At 37.4% G+C, this 18,832-nt stretch overlaps 1 protein-coding gene across 15 annotated transcripts in view; it reads right to left on the bottom strand.

Moving 5' to 3' along the window:
* Positions 1 to 16,919, bottom strand: part of Adamts6 (ADAM metallopeptidase with thrombospondin type 1 motif, 6) — a 219,777-nt gene extending 202,858 nt beyond the window's left edge. For 6 of the 15 annotated variants that reach the window (XR_015665162.1, XR_015665183.1, XM_087625936.1 and 3 more), the window contains exons 1-3: positions 16,085 to 16,216; positions 9,385 to 9,764; positions 6,342 to 6,706 (exon numbers count right to left, since the gene is read on the bottom strand). Coding sequence is in view for 5 of the 15 variants with exons in the window: in XM_087625889.1 (XP_087482015.1) it covers positions 6,342 to 6,706; positions 9,385 to 9,481 (462 nt within the window). In the remaining 10 variants the exon portion in view is untranslated. 15 annotated transcript variants of the gene reach the window in all.
* Between the last annotated feature and the right edge of the window lie 1,913 nt (positions 16,920 to 18,832).

Below are 18,832 nucleotides of genomic sequence, written 5' to 3'. Positions count from 1 at the left end.
TATAACTTATTGAGTCATGATTTCACCGGGTAGTTGGGAGTTTATACTTTAACTACCAGGGGGCGGTTGTTGGAAGTGTGAGCAGAGTCTGTAGCAGGGAGCCACAATAGGCCAGCCCCAGGCTGGACTTCTAGAGCCCTGATTTTACCGGGTAACTGGAACCAGAGTTTGTGGCTAACAGAGAGCCGCCTGGAGAGATACTAACCAGAGATAAATTATGGTTAGTTCCATATGGCCCCGATTCGGTGCCAGAACTAACTCTAGGGACCAGCATGGCAAGGTGCCATGCTAGAATGACTCACGGACTCCCTGGGCCTGAGAGTACTTGGGGGCAGAGTGGAGCCGCTGAGATAAAAGTACCCCACAGTGCCATGTGGCCCTACAGGTGCCAAAGCTAGCAAGGGACAAAAGGTTATCATTTTTTAATATTTACCGCAACAAGCAGGAGTATCTAATTCTGGAACCATATGACTGTCAATCGTCTCTGTGGAGCCCAAGAATGAATTTTTAGGAATGTACATGATATACATGGCATCATCCCTACACCAGCAGGCCTTGAAAGTATGAAAGCGGATCCGTTTGTACTCATCTCTGTGCTTTTGGTTAGTCCCATACAGTCAACATATTTGGTGATACCGGCCAGCTGAAATAGCCACTCAAGGGGTATAATCTAGAGATTCTCAGGGAGATCCAAGTTTCATCTCAGTCTAAAGAGTACAAAAATCACTATGGCCAACAAAGGCACCTGAGAGCAAAGGAAACAGTGATTGTATAGATGGCTCTGACAGACATCAGCTATGTGTCCAGTACAAGCTGAACAAGACCATAGATCAAGGTCGAATGGCTCCACCATTCCTTTATGAATACAGTTCACAATCTCCAGTCCGCTAATAAGCCCCAAAGAGAAGCTGCTACACTGGATCCCTTGCTTCTTTCCTCCTTTTCTGCTTAGCAGGATTGTCATTAATTTTTTTAATTTCTGCTTATTCTTCTTAATATATTCCTCTAATTTTGTTCATATACTTTTCGATTTTGGCATTTTTCCCATTTTCTTTGTTTTTTTTTAACCTATATTATCTACTATATTTAGTAGCATTTTGACTTTATTTTATTGACTACTTTTAAATACTATTATATAATTATTTTTACTCCTCTTTTCATAGTCATCTAGTTATGGTTCTTAAACTCTTTCACCCAAGGGAACAGTTTTCTCATTTATTTTTTTCTGTTTTCTAATGTCTTTCTCTTTTCTCAGCCATAGCATTCACCTCTACTCCCCTTCTCTTTTCATCTATGTAACCTGGCTTCTGGCCTCTCTTCCTTTCTATCCCCTTCCTCAGTCTCCTTCCTGGTAGGCCGAAGTAATTTTAAACTTCATAACACAGTGCCATTTGGATTTGGCATTTCCAGTGTTATTATCATTTATAATATATTAGTTAAGTGTTACTGATTATAAATCTTATATAGTTTGATATCATTCTTACCACAGTGGTTCATTTTCACCTCTCCAAGGAATACTTGGGATTGAGCCCTCAGAGGTAAGTTGCTCTATATTGTTCTCTCATTCTCTCTCTCTCTCTCTCTCTCTCTCTCTCTCTCTCTCTCTCTCTCCACCTCTCTCACCTGTCTCACATACATACACAGAATGAAAAATAAAAGCAAGCATGCATCTTCAAACACTGATCTCAAAGGTGTTAAAATATCACATGAAAATTTCAAATTTTGTGCTTAAAAATTCAATGGCAGGAACAAATAGCAAAGCTAACACCAGGCTTTATACAGGGAAGTCAGCAACATGGAGGAAATACCAACAGAAGGGATAACAAAAATCAACAATGTGGATGAAAAAAGTCAACAACAAAGAAATTTTAGTTAAAAAATGGAGATTTAAAATACATACATACATATATATATATGTACTTGTTGGAGATGAAAAATGGAATTAATAAAATGAATAAAAGTAAAATATATTGTTAATAAACTCCACCAAGTAGAAGAAAGATTATGAGGGATAAAGAATGAAGTAAATGAAATACTACATTCTGATATGTGAAAAAAAAAAGATAAATGGTCATGGCTACAATATTCAAGAATTCTGGGATATGATCAAGAGGGCAGAACAAGCAAATCAGATAAACAATAAAGACATAGACACTTTCTTTAATAAAACTATAACAGAAAAAAAACTTCCAACAATGACCTTATGAAATTCATAGGCAAATGGATGGAACTGGAAAATATCATCCTGAGTGAGGTAACCCAATCACAGAAAAACACACATGGTATGCACTCATTGATAAGTGGCTATTAGCCCAAATGCTTGAATTACCCTAGATGCCTAGAACACATGAAACTCAAGACGGATGATCAAAATGTGAATGCTTCACTCCTTCTTTAAATGAGGAAAAAGAATACCCTTGGCAGGGAAGGGAGAGGCAAAGATTAAAACAGAGACTGAAGGAACACCCATTCAGAACCTGCCCCACATGTGGCCCATACATATACAGCCACCCAATTAGACAAGATGGATGAAGCAAAGAAGTTCAGGCCGACAGGAGCCGGATGTAGATCGCTCCTGAGAGACACAGCCAGAATACAGCAAATACTGAGGCGAATGCCAGCAGCAAACCACTGAACTGAGAACAGGACCCCCGTTGAAGGAATCAGAGAAAGAACTGGAAGAGCTTGAAGGGGCTCGAGACCCCATATGAACAACAATGCCAAGCAACCAGAGCTTCCAGGGACTAAGCCACTACCTAAAGACTATACATGGACTGACCCTGGACTCTGACCTCATAGGTAGCAATGCATATCCTAGTAAGAGCACCAGTGGAAGGGGAAGTCCTTGCTCCTGCCAAGGCTGAACCCCCAGTGAGCGTGATTGTTGGGGGGAGGGCGGCAATGGGGGAAGGATGGGAGCGGAACACCCTTAAAGAAGGGGGGAGGGGCTAGGGGGATGTTTGCCCGGAAACCGGGAAAGGGAATAACACTCGAAATGTAAATAAGAAAAAAAAAAAACTTCGGACAAATTGAAAGACCTCTACAATAAAACTTTAAAACACTGAATACAAAAATTCAAAATATCTGAAAATAGACTTCCCTTGTTCATGGACTGGAAAAATCAGTATTGGGAAAATTTCTATGCTACATATGACCTACAACAATCTACCAATGCAATCCACATCAAAATCCTAATGGCACTGTTTACAGAAGGACAGAGGGCAGCAGCTAAAACGAATCTCAACAGAAGATGAATCTCAACAGAAGGAGTTGTGCTGGAAGTGCCACAAAACCCAGTCTCAAATATACTACAGAGTCACAGATAGTAACAAGAATGGATACAGTACTGCAAAAAGTTGGTCTTCTGATCAGTGAAATTAAACAGAGGGCACAAAAACCAACTCACACAGCTATGCCCACACGCACCCTCGTTAGGTTCCTATTGCTGTGATAAAACACTATGAACAAAACCAACTCGGGGCATAAAGATTGATTTCATCTTGCAACTTACAGATCATCCATCATCCAGGGAAGCCAGGACACAGACTCAAGGTGGGAACCCAGAGGCAGGAATTGAACCCGAGACCATGAAGGAACACTATTTACTGGCTTGCTCACCTTGCTATTTTATACAGCCCAGGTTAGGAGGTGAATAGCATACACCATCCATAGTGGGATGGTCAATCCAGAAAATGTTCCACAAGAGTGTTTACAGGCACATCTAATGAAATCATTTTCTCAACGGAGGACTCCTCTTCTGAAATGACTCTAGCTTTGTCTCAACTTGAGAAAATACTAACATGTACTGAGGTACAAAATGGAATTTCCATATGAAAAACTGAATCTAAAACCATATCTCAATATGCTCCCAAACACATCTAAAACAGATCAAATCTTAATTAATATAAGGCCTGAAACTTGGATATTGCTACGGAAAAATGCTTTAAGATGTAAGTAGAGGCAAGGGTTTTCTAAATACCACCCCAATAACACAAGAAATAACCTCAAGATTTGGCAAATGAAATTAGGTATCTTCTACACAGAAAAGTAAACAACCACCAGAATTAAGAGACAATGTACTGTGCGGATGCAAGCAGTGAAAGGCACCCCGAGTCCTGGTTGAGATAGGATGAATCCCCAGGAGACCCTAAAAGGGATGGCAGGTACATTCCGAGTGTCCCAGAATATCAGGGCCTCACATAGCTGCACCCTCGCCCGTAGAGGTTTGAGACAGATCAGTCACAGAGGACAATGCCCCAAGCCCCTCCTCCACAGATGAAGACTTGACCACAGATAGTAGGCTTAAGACAGATGAGTCAGAAAACAGGACCACGCCCCCGAATATGTAGATGAGGTCTTCCCAAGATCTCAGGCCAACCAATAGGGAATATCTGCTGTCAGATAGTGACCTATCCAAAAAACTGCATTTAAGTGTCATGTCCAGAATTAAAGGTATGCAGGAAATATTCCATCGTCTGAGAGCTTCTGTTGTAAGAGCTGTAACACTGCCGCTTGGGGAAGAGATCTGCTCTCCCCGAAATCACCACCATAAGCTCCCCTGCACCCTCGCCAGCTAGCCAGAGCCCAACAATGTATAGAATAGCAATGAATAAATATTTACTAACTATACACTAGACAGACAGTATGTACCTTGCACATAAATCATCTAATCAACATGATATATGAATCGAACAGACAGTTCTTAATAGAAGAAATGCAAATGGCCAATAAATACTGGAAAAGAATTCAACATCCTCTGCCATGGGGAAATTCCTGTCAGGACTTCTTTAAGATTTGTCTCATCCCAGGACAATGGCTATTATCCTGAAAAGTAATGCTGGCAAGAACAAGGACAACAGGAGTCTGTGTACACATGCTGGTAGGCATGTAAACTTGAGTATGCCTACTATGAAAATTGGAATGAAGAGTCTTCAAGAAACTATCAGCATGACCCAGCTATACTACTCATGGATATACTAAGTCCGCATGTCCCAAAGATACTCAAACATACACATTAGAGTTGTCTGCTTATAACAGCCAGAAGATAAAATCAACCTAGATACCCACCAAGAGATGAATGGTCAAGGAAAAAGAAATGATGATAAATACATACAATAGAATTTTCTTTAACCATCAAGAAAATGCAATTATGGGCATTTTCAAGAAAATGGATACAACTACAAATCATTGTGCTAAGTGAAATAAACCACATTTTCTCGCATATGCAGAACCCAATTTAAAATTACATGTATGTGCATGTGTGAGTGCATGTGTTTGCTTGTTTGTTTATATGTGTTTATAGCTCAGAAAACTAGAAATGGGATCCTGAGAGCAGAAGGAAAGGCTTTGACCAGACAACAAAATAATGCATGCAATAGGAAATAAGAAAAAGACAAACTGGGGGAAAGAGCATCAGTTGGAGAGAAGCCCTGAGGAGTATGGTCAAGGAGGGGAATAAATCAGAATAAACCATATTGACACAAATGTATCCAGATTCCATTATAAACCCATTAATTTGTATACCAACCCAAAACATTACTAAAATTAAAGAAATAAACATTTTACACATAAAGCCCTAACTTTATTTATAAGGAAGCTAGCAATAAATGCACTTAACTCATGTTTTATGGAAATTAAAGCTGGATATTAACAGTATTAAGTACTAATATTAACTCATTTTGCTCAGCAGTTGTAAAAAAATGGAAACCTGAACAAAAATAGTTAAATTTACTTCCCAATTACAGAGTTTTTCTCAAATTTAAAATTTATTTGAATTCTATTGTATTTACATTGCTATTTTCTACTGAAGTAAAAACAAGAATGTGGGTCTGTTACAGTAAGGAAGAAAAATGGTTGCAGAAAATAGAGCTAAGACATGAAAGTGTGTGTGTTTTACATACATAAAGTTTTAATGGAATATCTCTAGTAGCCTGGACAGGGTAAGAGCAAAAGAGAAAGGGGAGATTCGATCTGCACTCAATATTATGTGCAACTGTGAACTAGGTGTTTATCATTTCATATGCAAAATTTCTGAGTACTCTGCACTTGTGAACCCATTTTCAGAGATCCGCCTGTCTCTGGCCCAAGTCTTAGGATTAAGGAGTACACCACCACCACCCTGAACTCAGTCTCTACTTCTAAATGAATTTTAAAATCTGCCCTGTGAAAATCTTTATAAACATTATGAGAACAAAGATGAAGGTAAGAGCAGCAGAAATAATGAACAACATTAAACTATTATCTTTCCTCTTACATCACTGACAGGTATATTTTAAGCCCAGGAACAACATTTACATTTTGAATTTATTTCCCATTAGAAATTTAAAATTGTATTTACTTACCAATCCAACACAGTTGCTTAATGCCACCTTAGTTGTACTATGTTGATCTTGTAAGTATCCTGTGTAGTGACAGTTGTCTAGAAAGTCATGTTTCCATTGGGGTCCATCTTTCCCCCAATACTCTACTGTAAAATGTTTGGACACAAAATTTGTATTGAGAGTCAAGTTTAGGTGAAAGTGCTTGCCATAGGCTGAAAGTTTAAAAAATAATTTAGACACTGCCTGCTGTGGATCAAGAAGGTCCATACTCCGTCTTCTCCTTGAGTGTTTATCATTTTTCACAGTAAAGCTGAGAAAAGCTCCATTTTGATCAACTCTTATTGGAATAGTTAGCTGGTAGTGTTCAAGGTAAGTCAGGAATTCCTCTTTGTAATCCCAAGGCAGAAGATCCAGAAAAGCACATGGAAGAAAAGAACATTTAACAGAACAAAGAAGTAGAATATGAGACGATGATGTCAATTGAAAGTATGTATCATTCTATGGGAGATGTGAAGGAAAATGATACAGTAAACAGAAGGAAAAGTAGAATAAGATATTACATTTCAATAGTTTCATTCCTGAAAACAGTATTTATCAAAAAATTATTTGTGAAGGACTAGTCTTCTTTCCTAAATTTAATTTTTAATATATGGATTTCAAAAGTTCTCCTAGGAATATGAAAATCTTACATGACAACTAAACAAAAAGTACATATACATTTTAAAACAATGTTTAGCTCAGATAAAGTAACTTTGTAAGCTACCCAAAAGTATTCATGGAGAATCTCTATGGCTCTGAAACTATCTTCAAAAAACAAAATCACTAAGAGTGATAAAGGCTATGGTCACTTTAGAAACCAATCTGACATTTCTTCAAAATATTAAACATAAAATTATCAGATAACTTAGCAATAATTCTACTCCCAGGTACATACACAAAACAATCTGTGCGTGAATGTTTATACGAGGACTATTGATCACTGCCCAAGAGAGAGATAATGCAACGCTTCATCACCTGACGAAAACTAAGCAGGTTCTGATAAGCCAGAGAATGTTACTCTCCAACAAAAAGAAAGGAAAGCAGCACTGTGTGCAATTCCACGTTACTGGCCTCTCAGAAAAAACACCTTCCTTTTTTATTTTTGTAGCCCTTGCTGTCCTGGAACTCACTCTGTAGACCAGTCTGGCCTTAGTAAGAGATCTGCCTGACTCTTCCTCCCCAGTGCTAGGACTAAAGGTGTGTGCCACCATGGTGACTGACTTCTTGATCAAAATTCATTCTTTTTTTTAAATTTTTTTTATTTATTATATCTAAGTACACTGTAGCTGTCTTCAGACACACCAGAAGAGGGCATCAGATCCCATTACAGATGGTTGTGAGCCACCATGTGGTTGCTGGGATTTGAACTCAGGACCTCAGGAAGAGCGGTCGGTGCTCTAACCACTGAGCCATCTCTCCAGCCCCAAAATTCATTTTCTAACATGAAAATTATTACACTTAGTAAAAGAAGTCAATCACAGAAAGACTGAATATTACATAATTATACTTAGGTGAAAGGCAAAAGAGGCAACTCTCTAGAGATAAGAGTTCAAAGTGTGGGAACTGGAGAGATGGCTCAGTGGTTAAGAACACTGACTGCTCTTCCAGAGTTCTTCAGTTCCATTTCCAGCAACCACATGGTGGCTCACAACCAACTGTAATGGTATCCAATATATGTAAGTAAATCAATCTTTAAAGAGTTCAAAGTGTAGAAATTGCCTAGGACTAGGAAATTTAGGAGTGACTGTCAATGGGCACAGATTTTTTGGTTTTATTTTTAAGAAAAGATTAAAATGCACTACAGTAGATTACGTTAATACTGTATGGTTCTAAAACCTACTAACAACCATTGAGATGCACACTTTAATGGATGTATTATACGTACTTTGTATCTCAAAAATGTTAAAAAACAACAGTATAATAAAAATTAAACAATTAAACATGTTATCTTTTATTTTATGTGCATAAGTATTTTATATCTGCATGTATGTATATTCACCATGTATGCACTCAGTTTCCATGGAGACCAGAGAGCATGGTCTGGAGTTTCAGATAGATGTGAACTGCCATATGGGAGCTTATAGCTGAGCAAGAATCCTCTGCAAGTTCAGTCAGTGTTCTTAACCGCTGAGCCCTCTCTCCAGCGCCACAGTCTTCTCATTTGAATTAGTCACTCATCTCTTTCTTAGCCAAACCTGTGTTCAGTCAGGTTTACCCCCAGGGGAAACCAAATTATCAGCACACTGCTTCACTGACCACACATGGAGTTTATTCCATAACTATACAGTCCTATAACCAGCGAAAGAACTACAAGCAGTGAAAATAATTTAAAATATGGTAATATACTTTTTATGAATAAGAGACAACTAAATGCTATGGTTTCATCTTTACACACATACTTCCAAATATGTACCAGTCTATAACGCCTTCATCAGCACCAAAAAAGTATCTGTTACTGGGTATTCGAGGGAGAAAAGTCCAAAAGGTATAGCTTTCAAGAATTCTATAAGCAACAAACTGGTCCAGGAAATAGAATATGACATTCCCTCATGTACTCTCTTTGTTGAGGTCATTTCTATGATATAAAATTCAATTGTCTGAATTAAAATTATACGAATGAGAATCTTTATGTTTGAAAAAGTATTTCATTGTTATTTTGTGTTTTAAATAAAGGGTTCATATTTAAATTTGCATCAAAATGAATGTGGTTTCTTCCTCTTTTACAGTATATTTGGATTCTGTCTGAAAGTGACCTGGCTCAAAACCCTAGCAATGAATGTGTCTATTAAGATTTAGAACAAAGCAAAAGCACCAGCTTGGAGTGTATCATCTTCCAGGAAAGATAGTCAACTCTAAAACCCAGTGAAGCATCATCTCAGAGGGAGAATGGCGCATCCGATTAATAAGACCTTTGTTTCTTCTCCATCTGACAAAATATTCCCAAGAAACTATTTGTCAAACTAAATGTTCAGAGTTTTTATTTTGTGATCATTTCTATTTCAAATTTCAAATTCAGAAATCCTACCTTGAGAACTATATGAAAGTCTGTGGTCACTATAAAACTCCGATGAGGCCATGATGAGGCTCAGAATCCAAGTGAACGTTTTCCACGAAATTTCCATAATTTGGAAAGCTGAACGTGTTTTGGAGGGCTACCTATGAGCTAGAGAGTCAATAGCATAGCGATATCGAAGCATAACAGTTTTAATTCCTTAAACCTTCTTGCAAATGAGTCGTTAGATGCTCCACTGTTTAACAAGTACTTTCCCCCAACATCTTGCACTTTCTTCTATGTCTGGATTCATTTTTCCAATCCAAAAATGAAAAAAATAATGATGATGGAATTTTTTTCATTAGCAAAGCTCAGAGTGATAGGTCACTTAAGTATGGTGGTCGCTTTTTAACCTAGAGGGAAAAAAGTGAATTAACTGAAAAATATCATGAATGAACATATTTACTACAGATTAAAGAATACTTACCAAAGGATATAAATTCAAAATAACTTAATGTAGTTTTAACATAATATCAGAAACCTAAATGGCTAACAGGAAAATTCCATGACAACTAAATAATCAAAAAAGGAACCTTGGAGCTAGAGGTTATAGAACACTTTTTGATGCAGAATGTTTTAGAAATCAAAGAAAGAGGAGGAAGAAGGCATGGCTGGAAATCTGAAGAAGACTAATAAAACTCTAAAGATAACAGTGGAGAGGTGTAGTGTGCTAACCTCCTTTTAATAACATAAAAACAGACAAACTGCAGAATCTAAGTCAATCACAAGTACTGGACAAATAGCATGTGATTCCATTCCTCAACAAATGTGTTCAGCCCATTCATATTTCAGGACTGCTATGCTGCTTTATGGGCACCAGCATGTTGTTCTGACCACTTGGATCTGCAAATGCACAGTGAGATTTATCAACAGTCTCTGAACACTGAAGTAGTGTGACTCAATTTATAATAGAGCAGAATTTGTCTAGAAGTCATACATGACTTATTAAGCAACTCAAGTAATTTCAACTCTGTATAATGTATTTAAAAAGAGAAGTTTTAACAACTTCACTTCAAATATTACAACACCTTTTTAATCTTATCTCATATATCTTACCTTTGGCTAATAATCTCACTCACAATTCTTGGCCTCAAAATATTTACATATGTAACCACTTGATTGACCAACAAATAGCATATCAGAAGAAAAAAATAACTAGAGGACTAAAAACCAGCTCAGTAACAGCAAACTAGTGACTAAAAAGGACAAAAGTCCAAATATAATTCTAGAACCATAACATAATACAGCTGGGAAGAAAGGTAAAACTATCCTTATGTTCTTATTGTGTACACAACTGTGCCATAGATCAATAATTGATTTTTCAAATAATGTATATGACTTTGGAATAAAGTATATTAATACAAATATGATTTTTAAAGGTATGTGGAAGATATTAGAAAATGTATCCCAAATTTCTAATGTATATAATAGTCACATAATAAATATTTGCCATATTTGTTGGTTTAAAAATAAATGAATAAATAAAATAGTGAATAAAATATAATCAGAGGCATATAGAAGGATAAAAGTCTGCAATACTTCATTCCCCTTGGAGCTAGAAATATAGGTTATTATAACTACCTGAAATTCCTCCCATTCATCTCTACAAGTGATCAAACTCCTGACCTTTGGAAAAGTTAGTTCATTAATCAACAATATGTTTTCTCTATGTTTAAAAATTACATTATAACAATAGCAGAATACAGAAAAGATTAAAACACAATCCTTGTCCTTGATGAGGAATCTATAATGTAAGTAACAGAAAAATTAAAAAAAAAATGATTATGGGGTTGGGGATTTAGCTCAGAAGTAGAGCGCTTGCCTAGCAAGCACAAGGCTCTGGGTTCGGTCCCCAGCTCCGAAAAAAAGAAAAAAAGAAAAAAAAAAGATTAGTGCCCAAGTGAAGTTAAAAAACATGTTATAGGTAATCAGATGAAGACAATTATCTCTAAGTCAGTGAAGATGGATTAAGAAAAGCTAGTGCAAAACAACACCAGAGGCAGTAATTTCATTAGTTAATTGTTGGATATAATCACTACTGATAGAAGAAACTCATTCCAGAGGCCTAGATGGCAAATGGGTGCAGATGGAGCAAATGGGCACTGACATTAGTAATAACGGAAATAGTAAATCTGGCTCCTGTTCAGAAGCCTAAATACATAGAAAAGCAGCTAAAGGTCAGACCAAAAATAAATTATTTAAAATATAGATTACTTCCTTCAGTCTTCACTTTCAAAGTAATAGCACCCTGTAGTAAGGCAGACAGACTGCCAGAATCAATGGGGCTGTCTTTTAATAGCCATACTCTTCTGTCATACTTATCCTCTGAATAACTTAATTTTCATCAAGAAAATATCTCAATTCTGAAAGGATGCCACTTCCATGATTTGACTGCAAGATTCTGGCTCAGAATCTTGGTACTGGACTTTGTTTCTTTGGCTTAGATGAAGCGACTTAATACTAAGATGTTCAGAAAAAGGAAGTCAAAGCAACCTCCACCTAGTACTGACAAGAAACTGAACCCTCCATCTCACCCCACCCCCCGCCCAATCCAATAGCGTGCTAGTAACTGAGTCCTGCCCCAGAATACTTAGAAGTCCATTCTTCACCAGTGAGCTTCCTGCAAAGAACTCAGTCTGCCAATACTTAGATTATAGCCTCACCAGGACACAGTCACAGTTAGACTCACGGAACCTGGCACTGTGGGTATGTGCTAAGTTATTTACTCTGTATTTGTTATGCAGTAATCAATAACTAACACAGCCATGAATTAGCACACACAGAAATTGGCATTCACAAAGATCAAGTAGCTGGAAAACAAGTGAGTTCATATTTATATAACATGGCTATCTGGCTAAAAAAAAAGCTTAAGTTTTTGTGTATTATACTACCTTTTTAACTTAAGGTACTACTTTGAATATTCAGTAGTAGTTCTCTACAGTCATGTTGTATAATATATTCACGAGTGAAATTTGTTATTATGAACAGTTTTTTAAATCAACTTTGCATCCAGTTTTTATTTTAAAACTTCTATTTCTATTTAGGCAAGACAAAATGTACATACTCAAGTTTAAAAATCTATGAATTAAATCCTACTATTTATTCAATTACAATAAATAAACCAATCATTGTCTTGGTTTGCAACTATCTCATATATGGTTACTCCAAACCTAACCATGAAATATTAATGTATAATTATTGTATCATGAATAACATTCCGCCTTAGTGTGTTAGTTTTTTCACGTCACTAGAATGTTTTCAGTAATAACATCTGACATCAAATGGGTCCTCCATTTACTTTAAATTTTAATCTTCATTTAAATGTTTGAGTTCATTTTCTAGCATTCATGGTAGATTTATATTAAATGATCCACACTTTTCTTCTTGTCTTCTTGGACACTGAAACTAATGGCAAAGTTACAAGACAGTGGGTTTGATTTAGAAAACATTTCCTGTCTTGAGAAATTTCTTGTTGTTCATTGAGAAGTTTCTGAGTTTCTACCTTTCCTAAGACTATCATATCTAAGTTAACTAGGCCAGTAGCATTAATAGGAGCGTGAATAACTGAAGTGACTTGTCCAGTAAGAAGGGCATTGGTACATAACAGAAAGAACAGGAGTTCCTGCATTAAACAGACTGCAGCGTATGGTCTTGTTCATCACTAGATGGAGTATTGGGTAGGTGGACACTCTAAATTAGAGTCCTTTCTCCTCCCTCCTCATTATCTTTTAAGCCCTCAATGGTCAGAGAGGAAACTTAGCACTATATATTAGTGCTCAGGTGCGAGAGCTCAATTAAAATTATAACTAGAATATCTAATCACTCTCAGTCACCCACACAGTACAAGTGAAATGTGTTAGCCTACTTCCTGACATCTACTGGGAAAGCTAATCTAGACACCACAATAAAGTATGTGGAGAAAAAATAGTTTGTAAAGTTCACCTAACACTAAAATGCTAAATAACTATCCAGAAATCACAATGCAGTAAACCTTTCAAGTAGTATAAGAACAGCAGTATTGTTATTTTGTGGGAAACAAAGGTTTGTTACTCATGGTTTTACTTCAAGTGACAAAACATCCTTGTATCTGTTTTCTGAACTATAAAATCAAGACAGTAATATATACCTCACAAAGACTCTCTGAGAGAACAAATTAGATTACAACAGATAGCATGTCTATATTTCAATGGAGTGCCTAAATAAAAGTTATCTCTCCCCTTTTATTATACAGCATTAGTTTTCAAAGTTTTTCCTTCAAAAATAGTTTCATATTCCTCCTTCCCTGGAAAATGTGGAATAGTAGAATAACATGGATTCAATATGGAAACTGCCATCTCTTTTAAAGCACAGTGGAGCCCCTCAGCTATGATAATTATACAAGCAAAAATGTCCAGTTTACTTTGACGTTTTGTATATGAGTTTTATTCCTACTATAAATATAGCAGCCAGCAGTTAAAGGGTAATTTAACTGCTTCCATATTTTTAAGCTATATTAGTTCTGTAGAAGAAATGATACCAGACAACTTATACTACAGTGATTCTCGCAGTAGTCTGCCCTAGTTGAAGCCTCTTGCTTGGTTTTCCTTTATGGCCTGGCTTTCCACTCAAGCGATATAGAAGTCGCTAATATAATGACTTCCTCTCATTAACTGTTATTAGAAAGCTAGACAACATACTTAACTATTTCCCAACTTTTTCATCCATCTTAACTCTGATCATTTATTTTAAAGCTGATTTGGTTGCCATGGAAAAGCAACAGCATCATGGACATTTCAGGTTCTCTATTTTCATACATGGAAAACTTTTCATTTTCAATTTTTTTCTCTCAACAAATATTTGCTAACTATTGCATTCTAAAGTCACAATTACGTTCTAATTATAGAGAATATTGATTATTTATAAACTTTGTAAGATTTGTCACCAAAGAAAAGTATAAACACAATAATTTATTCAAAACTTAACTATTAAGTAAAGCAAAAGTACAAAACCAATTTTCTCAAATTAAATCTCTAAATTCCACAATTCTCTCAAAGCTAAAGGTTAATTCAAGCTACTTGTATTGAAACAGTTTTTTCCTTAAAAAATGATTTTTTTTCTTTCTTGGTATTAGTGTAAAACACTGATAACCAACTTTGGTTTTGGATTTGTTTTTATAAAACTATTACGAATTATCTACATCTTTTTTCTCTCCCTTCCCACAAAATCCAAATATGCTATTGACTTTCCTTAACATGACAACTCAATTCATCTGCTGCTGAGATCACAAACAACGAGATCTGGCACCAGACCCAACCTAAACCACTAGTAGCTACCTTAGGTTGCTAAGGAAGTGAAAAGGAAGTAGTAAGGACAGACAAGAATAGGCATGAATTTTGCAGGTTTTTAGACCAAACATAAAAATAATTTACTATATTTCAGTCTTAATGATTGGAAGATTTCCTCTGAGGAATCACAAAACAGATTAATACATCTATACAGAATAATCTGGTGCCATTTATGATAAATGAATGATTTGTTTTAATGTAGCACACTTCAAAAAACAATCACTAATACTCACAACTAAGCACCAAATTAATATAAACAAGACTGAACTACCACTTTGGTGAAAATAATTATCTTCAAAATTAATTTTCTAAGTTGCCTTCAAGTGCACCAGTTTTACATTGCTTTTCTTTTCCTATCATGAATTTTAAGACTGTAAATTCACCACTAAACATTTCAGTCTAATCAATATAAACTTAAGAAAAGAAATGAAAAAAAGAGAAAATATAGTTCAAAAACTCTGAACATGAGAGTAAATTGAAAATTATATTCGGTGTAGTTTTTAAAGTTCCAAGCAATGGTTTGGTTTCCCTTTCTCCCCCCTTCTCTGCACACCCTCACACCACCCCCCTTCCCATTCCACTTCATCCAGACAGAGGGTAACAGTCTGAGCTGCCCTGGTTGAGTTGATCCTAAAGTTAACATTCAGCAGCCCATTTCCAGACAGCAGCGCTAAATCTATTTGGATAAAACGCGTGTGACCCAGACAGTTGGCATTTGGCCCAAACGCGTTGCACCAGCAGCTCAAATAAAAACAAGAGTAAGAAACTTACTCTCTTGTTCCCTCTCAGTGTGCTTTCTTACTCTGGCTTGCTCTCTTTGCCCCTAATACAAGTGGACAACTTATCAAAAACAGAAATTATAGCACATATTTTAAGAAAGATTTTCCAATACTTCTTCACTCTTGTTCTCTCTCCCAAATCACTGAATTTCAGTCTTATATACTATATATACAGACATACTCTGATAAACAAGGCTCCAGAGGGTTATGAGTCTAGCATGGCCCAAGTGGGCAAAAGTAAATCAAAACCACACGCTTTCATCTCTTTGATTAGCCTATTAAGAGCTTAACATATCCTAGAGCATCGGTGCTACAGCCAGCACAATACTGCTACCCTGAGAGCACAGGCATGAAATATGCACTTGTCTGAATACTAAAGACGCTGACATGAAACGGATTTTCAGAAGGCAATTGCATAAATCTGGAAATCGATTAAAAAACACACATCATCATTACCTTCTCCACCACTATCTGGTGACTAGTTAAAAGTCCACGATGATCATAATCAAGTCCACTTCACACAACATGTAAATTCATACAATAAGCGCGTATTTTCACATTATAAAATACCTGTAAGCCCCGGAATTCTACGTCCACGAGTAGTCTAGAGTTTAAAAGATTTCTATCTGTAATGTGAGTTTAGTCAAACTCACTTCTTGCCATAAAGCACGCACGCGCGCGTGCGCGCGCGCGCACAGCCACAGACACACACACACACACACACACACACACACAGAGAGGGGGAGGGAGGGGAAGAGAGAGGGAAGGGAGAGAGATCTAAGCGTTATTCAGAAGATAAGCAAAGCACAAGTTGTTGGGGTTTTTTTTTAAGGTTTCATTGAATATTGTGAAGTCTTCCTTACCGTTTTCATCTTCAAATTCTGATAAAAAGTAAGTTTCAAACAATAGAGATTTCACTGGACGGCTCACGTACTCCCTTTTCTCTTTTCTTTTTGCCCCCCGCCCCCTTGCAAAGCCACACCAGCCAGTTATTCTGCAGCCAGAATAAAACCCTATAGTCTCGCTAACTGGAGCTTTAGAGAAAGGACTTTCTGATTTGGCAGTTAAAAAAAAAAAAAAGAAAGAAAGAAAAAAAGAAAGAAGGAAAAAGAAAAGAAAAAAATCCTTTCAATTCATCCAAGGCTATCAACCTGAGACGTGCTTTGCAACCCCCAACTCCCTCCCTCCCCCGCCCACCCACCCCCCCAAAAAAAGGAAAGGAAAAAAAAGAAAAAAGAGGGGAAAGGCTTATTGGGGGTGGAAGTGGTGCCCTCTCTTCCTGGACAGCTTAGTGCCTTTGCTATGCAAATAACATGTGCAGAGCATCAAAAGGTATCAGGAGAGAGAAGACAAGAGGAGCAGGAAGGGCAGGAAAAGTTTTGTTGAAGTAGCCCTCGAGCTCACTGCCGGCCCCAAGCCAACTTCAATTGCAGCAGAAGAAAATTTTGGCAGCTTTCCTCAGAGGCAGAACAAACTGACGTCAGTCTGCAGATGTGCCTGGGCTGCGTCGGGTGCGCATGTGTCCTGGGTCGTCACGTGGAGGGGGAGGGGAGGTAGAGGTACAATCGGGGTATCCAACTACCAGCCATTCAGAAGGGCTTAGACAATGTCAACTTTTCCACCCTGTGAATGAGAGAAACTCTGGCCCTCTAACCTCTCTCCCCTAACCCACCCCGCCTATTTCCTCCTCCTCTAACCTCTTGCGGAGTCTTGTCTGGTTTGTTATTACAGTTTCTTGGAAAAAGGAAAGGCACGGCGGGTGTTGGGGGGGGGGGTGCAGACGGGGATAGACTAATGTCACTGTTAGAATTTTTGGTATCATTCTCTGACTTTTGTTTGTTTTATTTTAATCTCTACAATAAATATTTAAAAGTTATTCATAAAATTTGTCATGTAAGGAGTCAGATCAGTAGAGCGAAATTTCAAGACTTAAAACGTGTACAAAACGACTGTGTGTTGAATGCATACTTCAACAAGTGAAAATACCACCACAAGAGTAAAAACTAAACGAAACTGAGACCTGCACATTTTCCATGTGATTATCGACTTCAGGTTATGTGAAACTATAAAAGGAAAAGGGGGTGGGGAGTGGTGCATTATTTCCAGATGAGAGCTAGATGGTGTTTTAAACTGCAACAGGGAAAGCCACAAAGTGAGGGCTTTTTTTTTTTCCTTGCTTGTTTGTTTGTAGTACACTGAATGAGAAACTTCAATGAGTGCTCAAAAGAAAATAAAGCCTAAATCAGCCCCCAAAAAAGGTTGGGGTGGGGGGACCGCGACGACACGGGAGTCCTGCTGAGATCTCAAGATAAACAAACAAAATGTCAGAACCGGTTCTTCTAGCTTTCCAATCCCACCTCCCCCTCCACATCAGCTGCCAGTTCAACCCTTAAAGATAAAATACGACCACGACCGGGCACTTTCACTTTCATTTACCAGGAGAAAGCCCCTGGCATTTAACTGTAGAAAAAAAAATATTCCCACCGCTTTCCAAGTCCTAAGCAAGCAAACAATGTCTGGCGCAAGGATCGGAAACAGGAAGAAAATCGAAAATAGCTCAGGACAAATATTGCCTTTCAGCTGTGTAATCTGCTGCATCATTTATCCGTCTGTACCGTGGAGTGTAGGGTTGGGAGTTGGTTAAGGGTTGCCAAGGTTGGGGGAGGGGAAAATTGAGCCTTGAAATTCCAGTCTTTAATTAACACCCAGCCAATTTCCTATGGTCAGAACCAGAAAATGAAATTGGACCTGAGGGATGTAAATAAGGAGAAAGGCACGTTCTAAATACCAGTTCTTAAATTTCTAGCTTCTGTTAACGTTGTTGTTCTTTGATTTTTTTTTCCTTCCTATGCCAGAAGTGGTAGGTGTGATTGTTCTGGAAAACCTTGAATGGCTTAAGCAGGCATAGGTGAGAACCTAGAAGAATACATTTACTTCAATGATTTTTCAAGGGTTGGAAGGCCGTACATTTGCCCAGGGGCTAGCTCTCATTTTGACCTTAATCTTCGCTATCTGGCTCAGTGCATAGTAAAAGTGGAAATGTGTCCTGTGGATGGTACTGACAGTTCTAAATAAAGATGATTCATTGAGTTTCTCTCTCTCTCTCTCTCTCTCTCTCTCTCTCTCTCTCTCTCTCTCTCTCACTCTCCTCTCTCCTCTCTCTGCAAAATAGAGATTGCTAGACCTCATAGTAATACTAGTAAACACCAAAAAAATAAAGGTGGCACAGAGCTAGCTGTCTTTGCATAAAATCATCCTTTAAATATATGAGATTCAACTTTCCTTAATGTTACAAACACTGGTTTAAGACAAATATCG

Source organism: Rattus norvegicus, chromosome 2 (genome assembly GCF_021556685.1).
Source record: "Rattus norvegicus strain SHRSP/BbbUtx chromosome 2, alternate assembly SHRSP_T2T, whole genome shotgun sequence".
NCBI lineage: Eukaryota > Metazoa > Chordata > Mammalia > Rodentia > Muridae > Rattus > Rattus norvegicus.
This window is presented reverse-complemented; position numbering and strand designations above follow the sequence as displayed.